The sequence below is a fragment of the Penicillium atrosanguineum genome (genome assembly GCF_028827265.1).
Source record: "Penicillium atrosanguineum strain IBT 20685 chromosome Unknown utg000006l_segment0_segment0, whole genome shotgun sequence".
Taxonomy (NCBI): domain Eukaryota; kingdom Fungi; phylum Ascomycota; class Eurotiomycetes; order Eurotiales; family Aspergillaceae; genus Penicillium; species Penicillium atrosanguineum.
The window spans coordinates 631,649-651,349 of NW_026623138.1; the positions used below are offsets into that span (position 1 = coordinate 631,649).

Sequence of the window (19,701 nt, forward strand, 5' to 3'; positions counted from 1 at the left end):
CACACTAGCTAGTTTGTCCTTGATTAATGCTTCCCACTCAAAATGAGTCGGATGTCCCGGAAACCGTTTCCAGCATTCATATAGCCCATGCAGGGACGTTTTCTCAATCGGAACAGTGAATATACAGCCAAAATGTTGACTTCATCATTATTGTTGCTTGCCTCTCTCGGCGCTGGAATTGCCCAGGCGCAGACCCTCGAGGAGCTCTACCTTGAGAATGCGCCCTCTTCGCCGCGCCCCTACGTCATTCCTCACTATGCGAACTCGCATTCTGTGACTATTGGCAGCCAGCTGTACCGTTTCACCGTCACCGGTCCATCGTCTGACAATGCTTTCACTCTGATGAGCACCAACTCGCCCTCTAGTGGCGACCTTGGTGTCCTGCCTCATATCCACCGCAAGCACTATGAGAATTTTTTCGCGTACAAGGGCCGCTTCCAGCTCTGGGCTCAGAAGGGTGATGGTGAGCAGCAGGCCCGCCTCCTCACTCAGGGTGACTATGGCTCTGTCCCCAGAAACACCACCCACACTTTCCAGACGCTGGATCCCGATTGCGAGATGGTTGGAGTGATCTCTCCCGGAGGATTTGAGTAAGTTAATCTAAGGATCCCATCACCAATAATTTACTCACATGTGATATAGGGACCTCTTCTATGCCCTCGGCACTAACTATACCTCTGGCACCGACACTCCCTTCGTGCCCCAGGCTAGCAACGGCTCTTCGAGTCCCAGCGCCTCCGTCATCTCCTCTCTGCAGAAGTATGATGTCTACGCGCAGCTTTCCTTCGAACCCCGCCGCGATCTTGTTAATGGTACTGCTCCCGTTGATGACAGCGAGTGGCACACTGGCGCCAACGAGCTAGGTACCCCCGGTGAGCCCTACTTCATTGCCAACGGCTACGGGCCCAAGTACCTCAACTCCAAGTACGGCTACCAGATCGTCCAGCCTCTTGTCACTCCCAAGCAGTCTCAGGATACCAACTACACTCTCTCCACTATGATTCTCAGCCGCACTACTAAGGCCAGTCCCCCTGAGTGGACCCTGAACGGCGCTGCTGCTTTCGAGGTTCTGGAGGGTGTTCTTTCTATCAAGATCGGCGATTACCCTGAGGCTACTCTTTACAACGGTGATGTAGCTTTCATCCCTGCCAACACTGCTTTCACTTATTATACTTCCGTGGCGTTCACCACTGTGCTGTATGTTAGCAGTGGCTCTAAGGGTGTCGACACTCAGTTAATCAGGGGTGGAAAGAGCTGGGATTATACTACCTTCCCCAAGTACTGATTGATGTGATTTGGTGATCTTTTATTTTCTCGCCTATAGATTTATTGAGAATAGATTTAGAGGCTATGTTCCTCGCATGCTTTTACTTTGCTATTCCGATTTGGAAGTAACACCTCAAGTAGGACTAATTATATTCCACCATTGTTGCCTTTCCGACTTTTCCCTCTCGTTTGCTTCTCGGTAATTATACACAGGACCACTTAAGCACATCATTGAATGTCACAAACTCGAACCCGGATTTTCCTCCCTCAAAAAGAAAAACATACAACAGCAGGGATTCGCTGGTGGTCACCCACCCAACTACTAACCTGCCGGCGTGTGGCTTAAGTACGGCTGAGCGGACGGGAAGCCCTGTTCTCCACACCCTATGGTCGTATGTATTTCATTCCTTCCCACCCCTCAATACATTTGAGGAAATGCCAAATCAATGCTACCCTCAACCTCCTGGGGTCTAAACTCGAACCAATTTGAACTTCTCACTCTCGCTATCATCATATTCAGCAAGCTTCAGCTCCCCATTCTTAGCGATGCGCAAGAAGTAACCGCTCTCCTTTGCTTCACGCCCCTTTGCAACAAGCTGGTAGCAGTTGTCGTTCTGGTACTCGGGCAAGAAGAGCTCAGGCTTCTCCCCAGCAAAGCAGGTAGCTCCGTCTTCGTATTCACCGCAGTTGATGTATTCCCCACGGTCGTTTTGGATCTTGAAGTACCCATTCTCCATGGGAATGAAGTCCCAGATCTGGCCGGGCTTGTCATTCTTGGCTTCGAAGATGAGAGGCTTTCCTTGCGCATGCATTCTCTCTGTCAGGACTTGGGAGCCGGATGCAATGATGTAGCTTCCATCTCTCATGCAGTATGCGGACTGGCAGAGGGCCGCGAGGGTAAGGGCGAAAAAGGCTTTCATTTTGGTGGGTTTGTGGTTTTGTTGTAGAGAGAGAAAGATTGAAAGTACTCGGATTCTGGTTATCGTCAGATAATGTGGAGATGAACTTGATTGAATTCGAGTCAAGAGAGTAACAGTTGCCCAATATTTATAGATTTATGTGTCGACATAGAGGCTGAGCATCAACATCCTTTTGGAGAAATATTCTGATCATTGATAAAAACGTGCATAGATTATTGATATGCACATTTTGATATATGCACTCTCGATTCGTATCTTGCAGTTCATCCATGGTCCACATTATGCAGAGGGTTATACGAAGTGGATCTGTCAATGAAGGTGCTGAGGAATCTCACTAGGCTGAAAGGCAAACACATGCAACTGGGACGATCATGATATATCAATATTCATTCAATGAAACTGAGTGGTAAGGCCTCTATACCGGTGATTGACCTGGTCATTGAACGGTCAACTTCAAATGTTGTCGTTTCCTACGTAGCCCTGGACATTCACTGCTAGATGCCAGCAAAGTACGTAAATGATGTTCCAGGTTTCCGACACAGAGATGATTGGGACCATTCGATTACACATGTGTTGAAGCACATTCTTCTCAATTTAGATACGGGGGGCCATGCTTCACACCGGAGTCTCTTTTTCCTTTTTGTTCAGATGGAAATGTGAATTTGTAACTTTTTTTTCATAAATCAACGAAAGCATAGACTATTGAAACGCCCATGACGCTCTACACACAAACTATTTCTGAATTATCGAACTCTCGGGGTCCACATAATGCACGAGCGCCTTCTGCCGGGTCGGGACGAGGTAGATCACTTCATGAGGCTGAAACTCGTTGTAACACCGATCTCTGAAGAATGTGGTAATTGATTTCAAAGCTATCAAGCGTTCTTTCATGCTTGCACCCAGTTGCTTGATGGCAATCCGACCGTGGGAAGAAACTACGCACGACTGTGAATGGCTGAGAATAACTCTCAATAACAGCTCGACTCAAGCCATGCACGCCACAAAACTATCCCAAGTGGACTGATCTCAAGTATCAAACTTCTCTGTGAGAGCTCACTCAGCACTCTGTGCCCCTTTTTGACTCAGGCTAGAGATCTCCAATTTACAGAATCGAGGTTGTCAACTGATGTACATGAATAGCAACCTATCATTAATCACTGCGCGCTGTATTTATGATCAGCCTTATTGAGGATGCAGGTACGTATGAAACATTCAATAGCTTGAAGTTCCTGCAGATTCGTCTCAATAGAAGAAGTGTTTGCTTTTCTCGATCGGAGGCTGTGACCTCGGATCATTTTTGCACATGTTCAAGGCGCGGAGTAAAGCGCAAATCAATGAATTACAAAACAATCCTACCATTCCGGAGCCGCATGATTCAGCTCGGTAAATGATACCTCCGGCCACGTTTTCTTGCAGATTACCTGTGGCTAAGCAGGTTACATTGAACGCAACCCCCTGAGATTAGCGACCGCGGAGCCCCCACAATTCCCAGCTGAACTACGAAATCGATTTCACCACGATCTCGCACAGTTTCTTACACAATTCAGAGCCAAAATGACAGTCGGTACTGTGGTTGAGGAGAGCCCGTTAGCCCTAGAGCTAGCAACTCTAGAAGATGTCCCTGCCCTGACCAACCTATGGTACGAGGCATTCACTGACCCCGCTGTGCGACACATCTGGCCCGACACGCCAGGTGTGCGCAAGTGGTGGGACGATGCGAACCGGGAAGATATGACCAATAAGCCTTTTCAGCACTATGTCAAGGTCATCGACCCAAAGTCGAAAGATGTCAATGGCCGACCGCGGATAGTCGCGTATGCGAAGTGGGATCTGGCCATGCCCGAGGAGCGAGGACGTCGTTTTCCGCCTTGGCATGAGGATATGAACAAACAGAATTGCGATGAGTTCGTCAAGACGCTCGAAGCAAACAGACAGCGTGTCTTTGGTGATTCGAAGAATTATTGTAGGTCCTCAGTGTCTTGTCTGGTCTTGTCTTCAATGTCGATGAAATGTTAATTGTTCAGATCTGGACATGCTGGGTACACACCCCGATTACAGGAAATGCGGGGCTGGATCGATGCTGGTCAGATACGGCTGCGATCTGGCCGATGAGCATGGAGTTGGAGCTTATGTCGATGCTAGTAAGGCCGGGACGCCGTTATATGCTAAGTGGGGATTTATTGATGAGTCTGGACCTGATGGTGGTGATGTTACTGCGATGGCGAGACGATATGTCAAGGGCTGATGAGGCCGGAATGTTGGTCCTGAAGTTCACTTGAAATAGTATGAATAAACAAAATCAAGGCTAAGTAGATGTTTGTGGGCTCTAAATTTTTGGATCGCATCCATCTGTTTACGCGGCACAGCCCGTGATTTTTAAGAGTCAACCTAGGTCTATCTCAACGCGATCAACACTTCCCAGGATTCCCGTCCCCTTATCGGCATCGCCACCGTTTTGAATACGTGGAGAACCTATGATATGATACGTCAACTCAGGGGCAACAACCCCTCCCTGCCAAGAATCTCCGCTCGCTTCACTGTTGACTCCGCGCAATCTCACCAAGAAAAGGCGAGAAACACCACGCCCCCGTGCACAAAGCTTCCACGAGTCTAAATTTATCTCAATCTCCTCATTCCAAGACTCTGAAGAGTAATTGGTTTTTCGGCCATCACATCGCAGCGGCCAATCACGCACAATTAGCTCACCGATCCGCGACCGGCCGAGAGCCAAGGCCCGGCAAAACTGCGGAGAGAAAGTACTTGCTCGGAACAGGGAAGATGTGCACTGCAGGGGGGTTCGCGATGCAGTCGGTAAATTTGCGACTCAGTACCTTGCACCTAGGTGCCCGTGTTCCTGAAGAATAGCCAGTCAATGTAATGGTAGACGCGATCAATGTGAGACAATCCCTGTCTTCGAAATTGCAAAACATCAAGACCGCAACCCCCACCCACCAGAGATGCGACGTCATGCAGGCCGTTTGGCATCGACTGATTCCAAGGCAGATGCCAAGGCCATGTTTACAACGTGCGTTACTTGTATGGAACCATCCCATGCACATCACCCGTTGCTCCAGACGCTATTACCAAGCATCGCGGCCTCGACCACTCGCTTCGAAATCGATTCTCCCCGGTGAATAACCTTACAATTCCGCCAAGATAAGCCCACCCACCTAAGCACTTTTCTACTCATTTTCATTTGGCGATTGCGCCCAATTATGGGTTCTCCAAATTAAGACGGACCGCCGAGGTCTCGCAGACCTGAAGCTCGACCATCACTTTCCAGGCTCAGCCCATGTTTATGTGATCATGCAGCTCTAGCCTTAACTTACCTTCGGACCACTAATCTCATGGCTGACCGGTGCCAACGAATAACGATTTCCGGAAAAGCGCATTGTGTGACACGGTCTCTATGAGCAGCGAGGAGAGAGGGGGATCCACCTGTGTCACATAGTTCAAAACCTAGCCCCTGCTGCTTGTATAATCACATCGCCTTGGTTGGATGTCTAGCCCATACCCATGTGGTGCCTTTGGATCGCGGGTCAGACCGGCAATTGGCTGCAATTGACCCGGCGCATACATTTAAACGTAGCCTCGTGCCCGGGCTTTCCATTGTCGATCAATCGTTTTATTTTCCTCGCGTCGAGCTCTTTGCAATGCATGTGCTTGCACTTTTCGCGGGTCTCGCTGGCGTGGCCAGCGCGGCCTGTCCGTATATGACGGGTGATGCGTCTGCTCTGGAACGTCGTGACAGTGGCAATGCTGCTTCAGATACCGAGGAGTTCTTGTCCCAGTTTTATCTTAATGATAAAGATGCTTTCATGACCTCGGACGTCGGTGGTCCGATTGAAGATCAGAATAGTTTAAGTGCTGGTGAGCGTGGCCCGACACTGCTCGAGGATTTCATCTTCCGTCAGAAGATTCAGCGCTTCGATCATGAGCGGGTATGTGTTTGGAAGTGATTACCTCCTTTATCCTGGTTTATTGATGTAATACCGTCTAGGTCCCCGAACGCGCCGTCCACGCTCGCGGCGCCGGTGCTCACGGAGTCTTCACATCCTACGGAGACTGGTCAAACATCACCGCAGCTTCCTTCCTCTCCGCCGAAAATAAAGAAACTCCCATGTTTGTCCGAATCTCTACTGTCGCCGGCAGCCGCGGTAGTGCAGACACCGCCCGTGATGTACACGGGTTCGCGACTCGATTCTATACCGATGAAGGAAACTTTGGTATGTCCAATACCACCCACCATTAAGCTCTATCTAACACGGTCAGATATTGTCGGCAACAATATCCCCGTCTTCTTCATCCAAGACGCAATTCTCTTTCCGGACCTGATCCACGCCGTGAAGCCCCGTGGTGATAATGAAATTCCCCAAGCTGCCACTGCACATGACTCGGCCTGGGACTTTTTCAGTCAACAGCCCAGTTCCTTGCATACTCTTATGTGGGCGATGGCCGGACATGGTATTCCGAGATCAGTCCGTCATGTTGATGGCTTCGGGGTGCACACCTATCGCTTCGTCACTGATAATGGAACTTCAAAGCTTGTCAAGTTCCACTGGAAGACCTTGCAAGGTAAGGCTAGTCTTGTGTGGGAAGAGGCTCAGCAGACTGCTGGCAAGAATGCGGATTTCCTTCGTCAGGATCTGTTTGATTCTATTGAAGCTGGACGGTATCCCGAGTGGGAGGTAATGACCCTCCCATCCCGTTATATCCAGATCAACTGTCTAACAAGATTCAGCTCGGCGTCCAAATCATGGACGAAAATGACCAACTCCGCTTCGGCTTCGATCTCCTCGACCCAACCAAGATCGTCCCCGAAGAATTGGTTCCCATCACCCCCATCGGCAAAATGCAACTCAACCGCAACCCTCTTAACTACTTCGCCGAAACCGAACAAATCATGGTAGGCCACCTAAGCCCTCCGTTCACTACAACCTATTAATCATACGCATCCTACAGTTCCAACCAGGCCACATCGTCCGCGGTATCGATTTCACAGAAGATCCCCTCCTCCAAGGCCGCCTCTTCTCCTACCTAGACACACAACTAAACCGCCACTCCGGCCCAAACTTCGAACAACTCCCCATCAACCGTCCCCGCGTCCCAATCCACAACAACAACCGTGACGGCGCAGGACAAATGTTCATCCCATTGAACAAAGACGCCTATACACCCAACACAGAGAATGCCGGCTCCCCCAAGCAAGCAAACCAAACGGTCGGAAACGGATTCTTCACAGCTCCCAGCCGAAGCACAAGTGGAAAGCTAGTCCGGGGTGTCAGTCCCACATTCGCAGACGCCTGGTCTCAGCCGCGGTTATTCTGGAACTCGCTCGTTCCCGCAGAAAAGCAATTCGTCGTCGACGCGATGAGGTTTGAGAATTCGAACGTCGTTTCTCAAGTTGTTAGGGAGAATGTGATCATCCAGCTGAATCGGATCAGTAATGATCTTGCGAAACGCGTCGCAGAGGCTATTGGTGTTGATGCGCCGGCTCCGGATCCGACTTTCTATCATGATAACACGACTGCACATATCGGGGCCTTTGGACAGAAGTTGTTGAAGCTTGAAGGCTTGAAGGTTGGTGTTCTTGCTTCTGTTTCGAATGGTAGTTCTATCGAGCAGGGAGCGACACTTCAGGGTTTGCTTTCCTCGGTGGGGATTGATGTTGTTGTTGTTGGTGAGCGAATGGCAAATGGTGTGAACCAGACGTATTCGGCGTCGGATGCAACTAATTTTGATGCGGTGGTCATTGCCGATGGAGCGCAAGGGCTGTTTGGGTTGAGCTCTGAGGGTGCGAAGGGAGCTTCTTCTTTGTATCCTGCTGGGCGGCCTTTGGAGATTGTGACTGATGCGTTTAGGTTTGGGAAGGCTATTGGGGCAATTGGAAATGGGGAGAGTGTGTTGAGTGCGGCCAAGATTTCTTCTGAGAGGGAGGGTGTCTTTGTTGCGAAATCTGCTGGTGATGGATTTGGTGATGACTTGAAGGAAGGATTGCGGACCTTCAAGTTCTTGGATCGCTTTGCGCTGGATGCGTAAGTGACTTTGTCTATACTTAGCTTCTAGTCTGTGCCTTGACGGTTGCTCAAATGTACATCTCTTCATTGAATTTGAAACCGAATACTAAGATAAAACTCTTTAAATTTACAAATGAACAAGCACAGAATAGAGTATGTACACATCAACTAATCATTCTTTTCATCTTCAGGTCTGGGTCTTGGTCTTGGTCTTAATTCTGAGGCACGAATTGCCGACGGCGCTTCATGAAGGACCCTTGATCCGCCATAGTCGCAGCCACGCGAGCATTAATCCTTCTCTGAACATTCTGAGATGAGTTGGCCTGACTAGCCTGACTCTGTCCAATAATGCCCCACTCAGCAACAGTAGCACCTGTACCATTATTCGCTGCTAAATCAGCGGCACCAAGTCCCTGGTTGCCAAGAATCAGGAGTGATGCGTACTGAGCAGCGAACACAGGACTCGAAAGCGTAATGTTAGTGGTGTTGCTGGTAGGCATAGCGACCATGTCCAAGTTAGTGGTCTTCGGGTCATATGGGAGCGAGATCTGCACATCATTCATTGATGTCACAACCTGGAAGCTGGAGTTCTGAGTTGAGGACTGGTAGACCATGACGGGGTCGTTGATGGTTTGGTTGTGGAAGAGCACGGTCACGTTGACTGGGGGTGCTTGGGCCCAGTCAAAGTAGAACCCAGTGACCATAGAGCCGGCCTCATTGCCCAGCGAAATTGTCACGGCACTCATGTTCGCTGCCAATGAAGGTTGCCATTTTGTTGAGGTTGCACCGTCAACTATCGAGATCGGGAACTGGCCGGGTTCATAAGAGTCGGTTGACAGGACAGGTTTGCACTGCGCCAGGTTCCCGTTGATCGAGTTCACGGAAGAGATCTGGCGATTAGGAAGGACGATAGAACCCATTGTGGGAAGACTGTAGGTGGTGATGTTGTCTTCGCTGCCAGAGTTCACGGTGATAGTTGTGTTGGCAAAGCGTTGGTCCGCAGTGTTTAGAGGGGGCGTATCAATGGCCCGGCTGATTGTGGTGTGGGTGTAGTTGGACCAAGCTTCGATGGGCCATCCGCGCCAGAAGAAAGTGCGATACCTCAAGTACGGAATTTGAATAGGCAGGTTGGGATCCACGTGGAGGATATCATCGGGAGTCAGGCGGAGACCCAGGTACCCGAACAGAGCAACTTGGTTAGCACCACCATGACCAGTGAGGAATGGGAACGCAGGGTGAGTGCCCCCGTTGGTTGTGGCGTTGTCGATAAGCTGCTCGGACATCTGGAAGAAGGGAGGGCGAGCGTATGGAAGGTACGAGTACAGTCCGTAGGTGTAGGCCGAGCAGCCAGAGGGTGATACCTCATTCGCCACGATCGAAAAGATGGCCCAGGTCATGGCGGGTCCATCAGGTGATTGCTTATTTGCATACTTTAGGAGGAGTCAGTACTTTGATTCAGTCATGGATTTATCCTGCATCACTCACGTAGTCCAGGTCATTCAGCGAATCTTGAGTGCTATAGTTGGATGTGTAGTCCAGCGGGTAAGTGTTGAGAACGACATCAGCCTGCTTGACCACGGCACTTCCATTCATAGTCGTGAATTCCAGAGTCACGTCGTTCTCGCGAATAACCAGTACGTTATCTGCCATTTGGTCCCAGGTTGAGTTCTCCTCGAGGCCAAACTGCTGGCGGAAGGAATTGGTGTTCCGCAGAGTTTCAGCAATAAGCGGCATGGTGAAACCACCAGCATCGACCATGTTGGCGTACTCATCCTATAGATAGTCAGCTTCGTGTTCGGGGTAGAGCAAAATAGAGCGGAGTAAGAATACGCACGGGATCGGTCATGTTCGTCAAGGTCCACTTGGACCCATTCCGTACGAGCAAGTCTGCGTAAAGTGTAGCAACAGAGTCGTAAATCGAAAAATGGATGTCCTTGAAAGTCTGCGTATCACCACTTGTGACCCATCGGTTAATCAGAGAAAGCCCAATATCCCCGTTGATATGGTATTCATAGTCCCAGCAGGGACCGGTGGATGTGCAGTTGCCGAAACGACCACTTGTCCATGGATAAATGGCCGCGGACGAAGAAAACTGCGTCTTGTTCTGTGATCCTGCATAGTTGGTCTTGACGTTTTCCTGGGCCATAGCATACTTCTCTGCACGGAAGTTGGTGATTCGCTCCGCGGCTTGAGGGTGAGATGTAGTCAGACCGGGTTGCATCCAGACATCAGCATCCCAGAACACCAGTCCACCGTAGGAATCCGAGGTCAGGCCGCCAACGGAAATGCTGTCGACATTAACGGCCGCTCCGCCAGCTTGTTTGATGGCATTTTGACCAACAGTGTTTTGAAGCAAGTAGTAGGTGTTGGCTACCGCAATCACTGAAGAATCGATGATGTGGCTATCAGTCGGAAGACTACCATTCTCGGGGAACGCATAGCTATCGACGGAATTTTCGGGCATGACACTAGCCCACTCGAGAAGATGGGCCCGAAGAGACCTGAGATATCCATTGGTCATAGCAGATGTGACTGCCTGCTTGGCCACCTGCTGTGGATCGGCGAATGCATCGGTGGATGCTGCGCCAACGTACTTTGTGACGCGCACTGTCTTGCCTGCCTGGAAATTGACATTCACGGATTGGGCGATAGAAGACTGGTTGGTGCCAACATAAGGCTTGCCAGACACAACCTTGCGGGAGGACAGGTCGACATTCGCACTGCCCGTAAGGTTGGTATAAATAAAGGCCGTGACGTTGGCAATTCCGTTGGGTCGCACTGCCGTGAAGATCGCACTATCGTCTTCGCCGGAATCCACAAAGTCGGTTCGCACAGCAGACGTCCCGTCGATCACATTGACGATCGTTCCATTGGAATCAGCAGAGGGGATGACTTGCATATCTACCACGGCTTGGTTGATGTAGAGTTTGTTGTTGAACAGACGGTAGATAATCTGGAACGAGCCTTTGTCACCTGCGGGCGTCCAGGTATATGTCCAGACCAAGACACCAGCCTTGAAATCATAAGTCGAACTGAAGTTGGAGATAGTGCTGTTGTCGACCGTCGCATCCAAAAAGGTGTTATCCCCAAGATCCAAGACCAGTCCACTCCAGTGAGGAACACCACTAATAACACTTTCGCCTCCATATTGCCAAAGCCAATCCGCGTTACCTTCATCGGTTGTGGGCTGGTAGTCAAAGAAGCCAGCGATGGTCGCAAATGACTGGCGTCGGGAGAAGAGAGGCCAGCCGCTGATCACATCACCACCTTCCGCCTGCTGATCCATTTCAAAGAATGGGCCAACGCTTGCGACGTTGATTCCAAAGTAGCCATTAGCTACAGAGCCACGTGATTGCATGCGGCCCTGCTCGAGGTTGGTGGTGGTGAGAAGCCAGTTCTCCTCATCCCACGTCACGCCATCGAAGCCGGTCTGATAGACATTGCTGCTGAAGTTGCCAACGGGACCTGGGCCCCCATATCTTTTAATCGATTTCAGAACGCGACTTTTTGTGGAAGCTCCATCCACAAGCTCGCTTGAACACAAAAGCAAGGCCAAGGCTACCCAGACGAGAGGCTCCAGGCAGATTAGCCTTCAATGTTGCAGAAATGCTGGAGATAAGTACTCACTGCGAAGTGCATCTTGCTATGTTCTCACCCTGACGGGCGCTGCTATCTGAGGGGCGTGTCTGGCGAAGGGGGTTCTAGGGACACTATCTCTATTGATAGAATAAAAAAACGGTCAGAAAGTCTGCGAAACCTTGTGGGAAGGCAGACAGGTTAAATGAGAATATGGATGAAGACGCACGGATGGCAAGAGAAATTTAAGTGCATCCTTCAACCACAAAGCGAAAGGCAGTGCCGATCCAGGAACCACAGAGCCCGGGCGCAGCGTATATCCGTGACTTACGGTGTGGGGAAAGCAATCAAAGCTTACAGAGCCGGGTTGCACCTGCCCCGTTTGAGGAAGACTAAACGAGTCGGATTTGTGGAGCCGGGCATTCTTCACTCCAGATGGGTGGAAATGTCGTATGAGGCTGTCCATATTAAGGGTATGCGGTATACCGGGCGAACCGGCTGCGAGGAAGCGCAAGCCATGACTGCGCAGTGGCGCACTATTTGCCCGACGCCAAATCTGGGACCCGAACCATTAGTGGCCGAAGTTGGCGTTGGCATCGGCGTGCCGTGCATCGTCATCGTCATCGAGTCCAAACTGTGTGTCAAGGTTCGTGTGGGGAAGTCGCGAGAGCCCTGGTTGCCGCAGGGTCCCGCAATTGGCCCGACAAAAGGCCGTCCACCGTATATGGCAGGTGGCTCAGCTAGATACAAGGTTTTGCCATTTCTGGTTTAGATCCTGACATGTTGTTAGTGCTCACTCGTTATTTGGAAGGTCCTGGGACTGCAGGAACTACAGGAACTCGAAGGTCTTTTTGCCTTGGTGCCTTATGTGCCTGATTGCCTCAGTCACCAATTGTTCCAACGAATTATGGGATAACTACTCATTGGCTGCCACTCCTTTCACGTTGATCATGGCTATACAGTACATTCCTGTATTACAGCACGAAACTTGCTGCAATGAAACGAGATCTTTCAATCTATTCTCTTAACTTAGAAAGATGCCATCCGTGCCACAACAGTTCAACCAGCCCCCGACACGAGCATTGCTAGAACATTCAGCAGGACTTGCAATCTCTCATCAACTGATTGTAATCATATCATTTAGTATACCGCTTGTCTATTAATATCTTTATCAGATTTAATCGCCTAATCTATTGGGAAATCTGGGGTAGCATAGCTACCCTTCGCCATGCGAGATCCGAGCGAGACGCGACCCGAGAGCCGGCGCATTATCAACGCGGAGTCGACGCGGAGTTGACGCGGGGCATCCCAAGAAAAATAAATACATGAGCTCTGGCTCTTCATAACCTTTTGATTTCATGCTATTGTCAAGGCCGTCTACAAAATGGCACGCCCCAACTTCCTCATTATCGTGGCCGACGACCTCGGCTTCAGCGACACAAGCTGCTTCGGCTCCGAGATCCAAACACCCAACATCGACTCACTCGCAAATGCCTCTGGTGGAATGCGATTTACATCTTTTCACGTCGCAGCTGCGTGCTCGCCAACTCGCGCGATGCTCATGACGGGAACTGACCACCATTTGACGGGCCTTGGGCAGTTATCGGAGATGGTCCGTAATTCACCCGCCCATCAGGGCGCGCCAGGCCATGAGGGTTATTTGACTGATAAAGTGGTCGCTGTACCTGAGCTACTCGGTGAGGGTGGGTATCATACTGTCATGTCAGGGAAGTGGCATCTGGGTCTCAAGAAGGAGTATGGGCCTCACATGAGGGGATTTGAGAGATCTTTTGCTTTGTTGCCTGGATGTGCTAATCATTATGGTGAGCTCAGTCATATTAAATGAACATTGGAAAATAATGGTGGTGCTAATTTGGAGAAGGTTATGAGCCACAATATGAAAACGTCCTCGAAGAACCACCTCGCTTCTTCGAAACCGCCGTCACGGCCCTTCACTTGCAAGATTCGGAATATATCAGCAAACTGCCCGATAATTTCTACTCCTCCGATCACTACGCCACAAAATTGATCGACTTCCTGTCTGAAAGGGACGAGACTGACAAATCGAAGCCGTTCTTCGCGTATCTTCCCTTCTCTGCGCCTCACTGGCCTTTGCAAGCACCCAAGGAGTCCATGGATAAATACCGCGGCCAATACGACGAGGGCCCGGAAGCATTGCGACAGCGCCGACTAAATAGGTTGAAAGACCTAGGTATGGTTGCGCAAAACGTCGTGCCGCATGAAGTCGTCACGGTCGAGAAGGAGCCTATGGAGTGGGATAAAATGTCCCCTGGCGAGCGGGCTAAGTCAGCCCGTTCAATGGAGGCTTTTGCCGGAATGGTAGATCGAATGGATGAGAACATTGGCCGCGTTTTGCAGTACTTGAAAGATACTGGCGACTATGATAACACGTTTATTTGCTTTATGTCGGATAATGGGGCGGAGGGTGCGAGTTATGAGGCCACACCCCTTGTTGGCGACAGCGTTGTTGAGCATATACAGAAGTATTATGACAACTCGCTTGAGAATATCGGGCGTGCTGATTCGTTCGTCTGGTATGGGAGTCGGTGGGCGCAGGCTGCGACAGCTCCATCAAGGCTATACAAGATGTTCTCCACCGAAGGTGGCTGCCGAGTGCCATTGGTGGTGAAGCCTGTTGCGAATCAATCTCCTGGTGGCCGGATTGTTGATTCTTTCTGTACTGTGATGGACTTTGTTCCTACTATTCTTGATTATGCTGGACTGCAGCACCCTGGGAGCACATACAAGGGAAGAGAAATTGCTCGGGTCCGCGGTGTCAGCTGGAAGCCATTCCTGGATGCTATGGCAGCTCAGGGATCGTCGGAAAACCCCGGGGTCCAGGCAATTCATGCAGAAGACAAGGTCTTTGGTTGGGAGATTGCCGGTAGCGGTGCATTGCGCAAGGGCCGCTACAAGATCACATATGTACCTCTCCCGAGAGGTCCTCAGCGCTGGGAGTTGTTTGACATCATTGAAGATCCGGGTGAGACCAGTGACTTAAGCGAGAAGCTACCCGACGTTTTCAACGATATGCTTAGACATTGGGGTGTCTATGCTGCGGAGGTTGGGGTTGTTGGCCTTGCTGGTGAATGGAAGGGCCAACACCCCATTGAAGGTGTCCGTGATGAGTTCGAAGATACCGGTCGCTGGATCAGATTCATCGGAAAGAAGGACATTCCGGCAGAGGTTATTGATAAAATCCCACACTAGATAAGGCTTAAAATGTTCATGTAGATATAATTCCTGATTGTTTGATTGGATTTGTACAACATCTTTGCTTTGTTTCAAGCGATTCCAAAGTTCCAAGGATCCCACGTCAAGTAAGACGAGAATTCATCTGCCATTTGCAGATAGGAGTCGATATCAGGCATAAATGTATCGCCCATCGATGTTAAATCATTGATATCCAGAGAGTATTCGTCGGATGGCATTGCTGCAAGGGCAGGGTCCATCGACTTCTCTCTAGCGTAATCCTCAATAACTAGGAAATTAGTCGCTTGCGAGACTGGGATTTCGGTATTTCCATTGGCTTTTTGGGGCCATGAGATCTCTTTCCAGGTCATGCGATAGTTTGCTAGCGGGTGCAAATGATGTGTTTCTGGCGATGAGTCTTCGCGCGTATGAGAACCGGGGAAGCTGGAAACGTTAGAATGCAGGCCAACTGCAGTATTGGAAGCAGCTCACCTCATTTTGTTTCGTTCCAGCCACTGGTTAGCCAGCTCTAAAAATCCAAATTCTTGAAGCAGTTTTGATAGTGAGGAGAACTATTTCTCAAGAATTAACAATCTAACAGTTTGTAGTAGGAAAGGTTCAACTAACCAGCGCATCTCGCTTCTTACTTCGACCGAGAATGACATCCAGCGAGGCCAGGTTGATATCAATATTTTTGCTTACAGAAGTACTGTCTGACATTCTGCAAGTGCGTGCATAGATTACCTGTATCTTTGATGATTCGTAAGCGCATATAGCACACACTGAGTCGGTGAAGGCTTTGAGGCCGCGGTTCAACGCGCTTTGTAAGATCCCTGTCAGTTTTTGAGCGCGTCCCACGCATTCTGATTGAAGACTTCGCATGCTATCCGGTCGGCTTTTTATAAGGGCCGATGATAAAGGAAACCTGTAACCTGGAAGAGCTATGCGGTAAAGATCGCAGAAGCATTGGTTGTAGAGTAGATGGAGTGCGTAGAATGCCGAAAGCTGATGGTTCTCTTCATGGACATATGCATTCATCTCGTTGAGTTGCAGGTGCCTTGGGAAAGACTCGCCACATTTTTCCAAAGTGGAAACAAGCTTGTCAAACTCAGGCACGGCATCGTTTCCTTCTTTTCGAATCACGCTTAATCTGGTGAGCAGCAGACAAGAACCATTCCATAGGTATCTTACCTGAGAACCTGTTTGCGCAGGTACATAATGTAAACAAAATATGCCTCGAGACTCAAGCTCGTAGTTTTATTGAGTCCATCCAAGAATTCCGGTCCCTCTCGAAGCGTCCCTGTCTCACACTCAATCTGTAGATTAAATTCCCGACCTGAGCATGGAAGATGCGTCTTGGGTACCGAAGGCCAGCTGGATATAAGATCCACTCCAGAGCTTATATGCACGTCCAGATTGTAGCAAGACCAAACTAGCCGTCGTCGCGCTTCTTTTTCGGCCGTGACTAAGGCCATCGGTATTCCAGTCAGACTCTCAGGGGTGGGCTCAGAGTCTAGTCGCAGCAACTGAGCGAGGCGAGAGGCGATTCCGGAAATCGTAAACGCTGTGCTTTCCTGTCCAAAACGAATGTGCCATTCACATAAAAGAACCAGTGCCTATCAGTCATCAGATGGCTGTAATAAATATACCGGATCCAATCAACTGGCTTACCATCAGATTTGACACGCTTGGCTTTCCAAGTTTGATAAATGCAAGCTCCTGTGCCCTTTCGACCCAGCCTGTCCCGAGGTCCTGATTTCCTGTCTGTATTGCCGAGGCTGAAAAATTGTAATATCTGGACCCAAAGGCGCACATTATATAGAGAAGCGCCTCGCCAAATTCTTCCGTGGCTTCGCCATTGTCAATTGCGTGCATGAAAGATGGCTTGTGGATAAAACTTAAACAGCGAAGAGGATGGATGTGCATGAAGTAAGCCTCGACAAGTTGTCGTATTTTATTCGTATCATCTGGAAGGCTCAGAGAGGCCATCCTAATCAAATCAGCCTTTCGCATTTCATAGCTGGCTAGTCCACTCACCACTCATTTTCTCGAGTCACAGGTTGCAATTGCCACGGAGAGGAGGGTGATTTCTGTACCACCTCGCGATCCACCCGACGCCTTTTTACCCGGTCTCCGGAGTACACACAGCCAAGAGCCCTCGAGATACAGCTCTGGCAGCGAGGTTTCTCACGACTACATCGGATTTTGGCGACCTGGCATTCCTGACAAGCACCAACAACCCGTCTCCGACGGCCTGCATGCTGAAAGGCGTCATCGACGATTGAGTGAAGCTCTTGCGATGTCACCTCCTCATCGCCAAGGCCAGGACATTCTAGACGCATGCGACTGCACTGCATGCAGGGACCCTGGGCTTTGTCGCATCTTACCTAGAACGTGTGAGCTATCATAATGGAGTAAGAAAGCGTGAACAAGTCACGTACTTTGCGAGCTTTACATAGAAGGCAGCCTAGTTGAGTTAGAGTACATCCGGATTTCTTGGACAAGATATTTACTAACCTGGGCTCCCTCTTGTTGGTCCAGGCATATTGTGTAGAACGCAGGGTCCGGAGAGGGGGAAATCTGGGGAAATGAGAAGGTGGGACCCACTTGGAGACTGGAGCCAATCAAATCGATGAAACCCCGGGTTGCGATTGTGCCATGACTTGTTGGTATGAGTCTATCCGTCTTACATTATACTTGATCTGTGCAATTTTTAGAGAGGGGTAATGTTTTTATGCGTACTAAGAGAAATCAAACAATCCAGAGCGCTCTATTAGCAATACCGGTCTTTTATCAAGAGGCAGGACATCTATTAAAATGGAAGTCAAACATCATCCTTGTAGTAACTGTTAAAAGCACCCCAACAGGCCGTAACCTCATGGAAACATGCCAAGCATTCACTCAGATGAATACTCCAAAAAGCTCTTCAGAAGAGACTGCTTCATATCGCGATCCTGATCTGTCAACGGACCACTCTTCAGATCATAAACCTCGCCCCAAGCCTTCAGCCAAACAAGATCAACAAGTTCCCACTTAGAATATAGAGGAGGTCTAATGAATCCAAAATTCACAGGTGGCATCTCACGAGCCTCAATCAATTTCTCGCGAATCCCCGGGAGCAGAGCCAACAGATGGTCGAGGTCGTTGACCGCATCATGAAGCGCTGACCAATAGGCTTGGAAGTCAGAGCGGATAGTTCGTATGCGCTCATCGATAAGACATTGCCTAGACATGGTGAAGATGAGCTTCTTCCAGTGGATGAAGCCGCTGTTGGTTTGGTGGCGGTGGTCGCGAGCGAGTAGAAAAATCAGAGCTTCGGCGAGTGCCATAGGCTGAAGGATCTTGACTGGGTAAAGATTCTGCCAATCGACTGACCAGCTGTGATAGTCACTGATATCCATAATATCAGTGCACTTTGCGGAAGAATGGAGGGTGGAATCAGGGAGCCACCAGAGGGTCCTGGACTTGGCAAATAGGGAGATAGTGTCGATTTCAACCACATTTCTCGTGGTCGTTTTCTCAAGTGTGACCCATCCGAGAGTGAAAAGTCTCTGAAGAAATGGAGTGTGGAAATGGGCATCCGGGACTGGGAGGTCTTGATTGGGCTGAATCAATATACAGTTGGGGTCCACGCATACTTTGTGCTGATCGAAAGAATCAAGTTCTCGAACTGCTGTGTCGAGCGAATCGTCAGTAACGACGAATTCAATCGTCCGGGATTCAATTGCCAGGTGCTCCTCATCAATGAACATATCAACTGCCTGTTCTCCCCAGAGAATATTGGGAACTTGGGCACCGTCCAGGATGCTAGAGAAGAAGCCGGCGACTTTTGCTCGCAGGACTTGGCGTCGTCTATACCATGTACCATGAAAAGGAACATTTAAAGTAACAGTCATGGCGGGATAAGAAGAACCTTTAAAACAACTGTCGTATCCGAAAATTTCCTGGAATTAACAGCCCTGCTGCTCTATCTACAAAGTTGATTAAAGGTTGTTGTTGCAGAAAGTGATGTTACGATGCATTATTCGGCCTTTTATATTCGATTCCATGTTGCGTCTCATTCTCTTGCAGATGCCTATGCAAGACAGCCTCTTGTTTGTGTTTCGAGTATTTTTGAGATGCATTCAGGCATTGTTATAAAGTTCGAAGTCAACGAGCCTCCAAAATTTGCCTAAAATAAGAAGCTTTGTTGCGGAATGAACACAGTAAACTCCATGGGCGCGAACTCGGATACCGTTTCAGAAGCACAACGGAGTCGATATAAACAAAGGCTGGAAAGTTTGGTAGAAAGTTTGGTAGCGTACTCAGCTTTATGTGTGTTGAGAAACAAAGGCATTCCGGGTGATTGGGTCATTCTTCGAGGGTTTAATGAAGTCGATAACAAAGCGGGTCATGTCAAAGCCAGCTCTACAAATAGCTTCCGCACAATGGCGAAAGGTTTCCTTCAAATTGAATAAGAAAACCGTCAAGGAAGAAATTTGTAGGGAAGATAACCAGGTCACAGTATGGAACTGAAAGAACAAGAGGTCCTCACACAAGTAGGGAAGAACGAAAGGGCAAAAGGTGATAAGCACGTCCAAAGCTCCTTCAACCAGATTTAAACATTCATTCTTCTTCAAATAACAGCCCCATGGGATATTCACGCTTTCTGTGCGAAATACATGCTTCCGTTGCTTGTCATCGCCAGTAGACTGCATCTGCAGACTCAC

General features: G+C 49.4%; 9 protein-coding genes across 9 annotated transcripts; 5 read left to right on the forward strand and 4 right to left on the reverse strand.

Moving 5' to 3' along the window:
• Positions 1–132: 132 nt before the first annotated feature.
• N7443_007359 (uncharacterized protein) lies at positions 133–1,285 on the forward strand (the record flags this gene model as incomplete). The annotated part of the gene is made up of 2 exons (XM_056887415.1): positions 133–590; positions 643–1,285. 2 exons carry the CDS (start codon positions 133–135, stop codon positions 1,283–1,285), a joined length of 1,101 nt encoding a protein of 366 aa, XP_056739106.1.
• A 451-nt stretch (positions 1,286–1,736) lies between these two features.
• On the reverse strand, positions 1,737–2,186 carry N7443_007360 (uncharacterized protein; the record flags this gene model as incomplete). Its single annotated transcript, XM_056887416.1, has 1 exon — positions 1,737–2,186. One exon carries the CDS (start codon positions 2,184–2,186, stop codon positions 1,737–1,739), a length of 450 nt encoding a protein of 149 aa, XP_056739107.1.
• A 1,554-nt stretch (positions 2,187–3,740) lies between these two features.
• Positions 3,741–4,431, forward strand: N7443_007361 (GNAT family N-acetyltransferase; the record flags this gene model as incomplete). The annotated part of the gene is made up of 2 exons (XM_056887417.1): positions 3,741–4,149; positions 4,211–4,431. The coding sequence occupies 2 exons, from the start codon at positions 3,741–3,743 to the stop codon at positions 4,429–4,431; spliced, it is 630 nt and encodes a 209-aa protein (XP_056739108.1).
• A 1,408-nt stretch (positions 4,432–5,839) lies between these two features.
• On the forward strand, positions 5,840–8,225 carry cat1 (catalase catB; the record flags this gene model as incomplete). Its single annotated transcript, XM_056887418.1, has 5 exons — positions 5,840–6,127; positions 6,187–6,412; positions 6,459–6,874; positions 6,928–7,092; positions 7,149–8,225. 5 exons carry the CDS (start codon positions 5,840–5,842, stop codon positions 8,223–8,225), a joined length of 2,172 nt encoding a protein of 723 aa, XP_056739109.1.
• A 190-nt stretch (positions 8,226–8,415) lies between these two features.
• treA (alpha,alpha-trehalase treA) lies at positions 8,416–11,842 on the reverse strand (the record flags this gene model as incomplete). Its single annotated transcript, XM_056887419.1, has 4 exons — positions 8,416–9,633; positions 9,689–9,970; positions 10,038–11,777; positions 11,831–11,842. 4 exons carry the CDS (start codon positions 11,840–11,842, stop codon positions 8,416–8,418), a joined length of 3,252 nt encoding a protein of 1,083 aa, XP_056739110.1.
• A 382-nt stretch (positions 11,843–12,224) lies between these two features.
• On the forward strand, positions 12,225–12,551 carry N7443_007364 (uncharacterized protein; the record flags this gene model as incomplete). The annotated part of the gene is made up of 1 exon (XM_056887420.1): positions 12,225–12,551. One exon carries the CDS (start codon positions 12,225–12,227, stop codon positions 12,549–12,551), a length of 327 nt encoding a protein of 108 aa, XP_056739111.1.
• A 612-nt stretch (positions 12,552–13,163) lies between these two features.
• Positions 13,164–15,010, forward strand: N7443_007365 (arylsulfatase; the record flags this gene model as incomplete). Its single annotated transcript, XM_056887421.1, has 2 exons — positions 13,164–13,602; positions 13,662–15,010. The coding sequence occupies 2 exons, from the start codon at positions 13,164–13,166 to the stop codon at positions 15,008–15,010; spliced, it is 1,788 nt and encodes a 595-aa protein (XP_056739112.1).
• A 74-nt stretch (positions 15,011–15,084) lies between these two features.
• N7443_007366 (uncharacterized protein) lies at positions 15,085–17,537 on the reverse strand (the record flags this gene model as incomplete). Its single annotated transcript, XM_056887422.1, has 9 exons — positions 15,085–15,436; positions 15,485–15,564; positions 15,620–15,713; positions 15,774–16,136; positions 16,184–16,608; positions 16,664–16,982; positions 17,030–17,379; positions 17,434–17,459; positions 17,510–17,537. 9 exons carry the CDS (start codon positions 17,535–17,537, stop codon positions 15,085–15,087), a joined length of 2,037 nt encoding a protein of 678 aa, XP_056739113.1.
• Positions 17,538–17,889: 352 nt separating this feature from the next.
• On the reverse strand, positions 17,890–18,888 carry N7443_007367 (cell surface protein; the record flags this gene model as incomplete). Its single annotated transcript, XM_056887423.1, has 1 exon — positions 17,890–18,888. One exon carries the CDS (start codon positions 18,886–18,888, stop codon positions 17,890–17,892), a length of 999 nt encoding a protein of 332 aa, XP_056739114.1.
• Positions 18,889–19,701: the final 813 nt, after the last annotated feature.